Genomic DNA, 4,010 nt, shown 5'->3' with positions numbered 1-4,010 from the left:
CTGGAGGAATGCCACCTTCTGCCGTGAGTACCTGCCTTGCAGTTGCCAGAAGGGAAATGTGCCGCTCCCCGTGCCCAGAACCTCTGGCCAAAGCAAGTCTTTGGTCTTCCCCTTCCCAGATGGTCGTCCTTCCTTGAAGGCTTGCTGGTCCTAACTGTCCCCTTCCCATTGCAGCCCTGCTGTGCCCCGCCAACAGCTACTATGACCCTTGCATGACTGGCTGTCCTGCCACCTGTGTTGACCGACAAGCCCCGCAGAACTGCTCCAAGCCCTGCATGGAGGGCTGCGCATGTTCCTCTGGTTTCCTCCTCAGCGGAGACACCTGTGTGCCCGAGGCCCACTGTGGCTGCCTCTTTGAGGGCAACTATTACAGCGTGAGTGAAAACCCTGCCCTGGCTTGCACCCCTCCCAGGGCACTCCCTTGCCTCTACTTTCCTGCCTGATACGCTGACGCTCGGTGTTCCTCTGCCTGCAGGAAGGCGAGTACTCTGTGAGCGAGAACTGCACTCGCCAGTGCCGGTGTGAAGCCAACGGCCAGATGGTTTGCTCTGCATTGTCCTGTGGTGAGGACGAGGTCTGCAAGATCCAGAACGGCCAGAGGGGCTGTTACCCAGCCAGCACTGCTCTCTGCCACATCTACGGCGACCCGCATTACAGCACCTTCGATGGGAAGCTTCACCACTTCCAGGGCTCCTGCAACTACACCGTGGTGACGGGCTGTGACAGCTCCTCCGTTGGGTTCAGTGTCACCACCCGCAACAAACATCGTGGCAGCCGGAGCTGGACAGCTCTGAACTCTGTGGCGCTATCCATGGAAGGCCTCCACATTGCACTGCGCAAGAACAAGGCGGTCTACGTAAGCCCCTCATTTTTACACCTGGGAACAGCGGATGCCCTAGGCACCATTAAGTACCACTTTGTCCCCAAGAAGAGCTTGATATTCCCTGAGCCTGCTGGCATGCTCACAGAAGAGCACGGCGAGGCTCTGAGCAGGGCAGATATGGCTGCTCGCACAGCAGCAGATTTTCGGCTTGTTTTCCTGAGCTTTCGGTGTGCCGTATGTAGTCGCTGCTGTTCTCGTAGGCCTGGGCAGGGTTTCTCACGCCATCAGTGCTTCCGACTCACTGGGCCCTGGCACCATCGCAGCGAAGAAGAGTGACGTCTCAGTGGAGGGCATCTCTTTATGCTTCTATCTCCCTCTCTCCCCCTTACTCAGATCAACGGTGCTCTGGCCTCCCTGCCTGCTTCTCCTGCCCCCGGTGTGACCATTTCCTTGAGTGGCTCCCACGTGCGGGTTTCCACCAAGCTGGGCCTGCAGCTGCAGTTCAACGGGGACCATGAGCTCCTAGTGAAGGTGTCTGAGAGGCACAAGGGCAAGCTGTGTGGGCTGTGTGGGACGTACACTGGGAGCCAGCAGGACGACTTCATGCGACCCGATGGGGTTGTTGTGCCTGACTTCAATGACTTTGGAGCCAGCTGGATGGTGCCGGATGATGAGTGGCCGTGAGTCCTTGTTCTGTCGCGTAGATGACAGACAATAGGGAGAAAGGGAGCGTGGGAGAGGGGGGCTGTGAGGGGCACAAGGAGGGAGGGTTGCTTATGGCAGGCATGGGGCAAGGGAGAGGAGGCAGGCAGTTGCGGGAATGCGTGTGAGAGCACATAGAGGCTCCACAGCAGCAGACGTATCGCCCTTGTGTCTCACCTCTCTGCTCCACCCGCCAGTGGGATGTCCTGTCTGCAACTGGGTGCTAGACGTGTGGCCATTCCCCTTTCCCCTCAAGGCTGGCTTGCTTGTGGCAGTGTCCAGGCCCCTCCATGTGGCCAGGGCGCACGGTGCTCTCTCCCATAAGCGTTCTGCTCTGGCGTCCTCAGTGACCTCTGTGCAGGGCCCTGCCATCCCACTCCACACGCTGCATCCCACTGTTCCTGACCGCAGAGAGAGTGGGCCGGGGCCTTGGCATGATGCTTTTCCCAAGCTGTTGCAATTGCAACTGCCTCGGCCATTTGTTTCTGCCTACCTGATGCCACGGAGGGGAATGGTGACTGTGGGCCGTGTTGCCCACCCTTGCAAGTGACAGCCGTGGGTGCCTTGTCTTAGCGAGAGATCTGGACTCCAGAGGCTGAGGTTTTGGCTGGGGAGGAGGTCAGGAAACGGTGTGGCTGCGGTCCACAGGCTGCTGTGAGCTCAGGGCTGGCTGTCTGCTTTGTAGGTGTGACCCAGCCATCAGCCCGCCTGTGACCTGCTCCCCCGCGGAGGAGGAGGCAGCTAACAAGCAGTGCGCAATCCTCACGCAACTCGGTGGCCCGTTCCAGCCATGCCACGCAGTTCTGCCCCCCAAGACGTACTTTGAGAGCTGTGTCTATGACCAGTGTGCCACGGGTGGCAGCACAGAGCAGCTCTGCAATGACCTGGGGGCCTATGCCACAGCCTGTGCTGAGGCAGGCGTTGCTCTGGGAGACTGGAGTGCTGGCACGGTCTGTGGTAAGTGTTCTGTTGATCTCCTTTGCGGCCCAGATTCAAGGAACGGGAAAGCTGTGGCGGAGGTTTCTCCGAGCATCACCTGACCACTCTGGTGGGCCAGGCCTTGGGTGAAGAGACTCTTTGTGACAGGGATGCCGTGGAATTCCTGTCCTGCGCTCCTTTTGCCATGGTGTTGGGGTGTTTGGGAAGGGTGCAACATCCCCATTTGGGAAGAAATCCCCATTATGAAACACATCATCTCCACATCTGTTTCACTGTAGATCCAGCAGCTCCTACAACCTCAGCCCCTTTGCCAGACACCTCAACGCAGCCTCCACATACAACAACATCACCAGCACCTGGGACAAGCACAGGTACTGTTGTCTGCCATCCATGTTTTTTACTGGTACTCAGCTCGTGCACTTCCACTTGGTTGGCCATCCTCACCTGGCCATGAGCATGCCAGGGATGTAGGTGTGTCCTGCGGGACATGGGGAAAAGGTGGCCCCACCCTCACTCTAGAAACTCTGCTTTCCTTTCTGCACCGTATCCAGCTCCCCCAACAGACTGCAATTTCGCTTGCACATTCGACAAAGACTTCTGTGAATGGGTCCAGGCAGATTACAGCAGCATTGACTGGATAAGGAACAAGGGTCCAACGCCCACGCAAAATACCGGCCCCTCCTCTGACCACACGACGGGAGGTAGGAACAGCAATCAGTACACAGTGGTCCTTCAGGCAGAGGGATGTCCCTGGGAAGATGGCAACAAACCTCTCCTAACAGCAAATACAGGCCACATGTTACCTGGCCTTGATTCAGAGTTGTTTCTGGCCAGAGCCTTCCTTTAGGAAGCTTTCCAGCCCTGGGAATCAGTCTGTGGTACCCGCAGGGCAGGCAAGGACCTGCTGTGCAAGGGGGAAAGTAATGCAAAGCTCGATGGCCTGGCTGTCTCAGAGGAGCAGGAACAGGTCTCTCTTTTAGGAGACGCTGGCTTCTCCAGAAGCCAATGATGAGCTGCAGCCCCAAAGCTGCAGAGCCATGCGAGGATTGTGGTGCCATTGCCCAGTCCAAGCCATACAGCTGCCATGGCCCAGAGAGCACGGTTCATAGGTGGACTCAGGGCTGGGAAGGGTTGTGGCTAGCAAAGGACCTGTGTTTGCTCTTCCGTCCTTTTGCCTGCCTTGAACTACAGCAGGGGTGCTCCCAGGACTGTGCTTGGGTTGTCCCTGGCTGCTTTGTCTAGATTTGATATGCGTGTGACAGTGTGGCTAACGCTTTGTTTCAGTCGGCTACTACATCTACCTGCAAGGGAGCAATGCCCTCCCCGGCTTTGTGGCTCATCTGGTCAGTCCGGTGTGCAGTTCGGAAGGACCGCACTGCTTCCGCTTCTGGTATCACATGTACGGAGCGGCCAAAACAATGGCCCTGCGGGTGTACGTGGCTGAGAGCGAAGACCTCGTGCTGGTCTGGAGCAGCGTTGGGAACCATGGGGACAGGTGGAACTTGGGAGAGATCACGGTGCACAGCACAGGAAACATGCAGGTAAG

At 57.8% G+C, this 4,010-nt stretch overlaps 1 protein-coding gene across 1 annotated transcript; it reads left to right on the top strand.

The window, feature by feature from the left end:
* Window positions 1–174: 174 nt before the first annotated feature.
* Window positions 175–3,927, top strand: LOC104075547 (zonadhesin-like; the record flags this gene model as incomplete). Its single annotated transcript, XM_009576091.1, has 6 exons — window positions 175–374; window positions 476–856; window positions 1,217–1,503; window positions 2,211–2,482; window positions 3,016–3,165; window positions 3,749–3,927. Coding segments are annotated over 6 exons (1,469 nt in total), but the record flags the coding sequence as incomplete, so codon positions are not given.
* Between the last annotated feature and the right edge of the window lie 83 nt (window positions 3,928–4,010).

This window comes from Fulmarus glacialis, unplaced genomic scaffold (assembly GCF_000690835.1).
Source record: "Fulmarus glacialis isolate BGI_N327 unplaced genomic scaffold, ASM69083v1 Scaffold34940, whole genome shotgun sequence".
NCBI classification, from domain to species: domain Eukaryota; kingdom Metazoa; phylum Chordata; class Aves; order Procellariiformes; family Procellariidae; genus Fulmarus; species Fulmarus glacialis.
The sequence above is the reverse complement of the archived record's forward strand: the minus strand, read 5'-3'. Positions and strand labels throughout refer to the sequence as shown.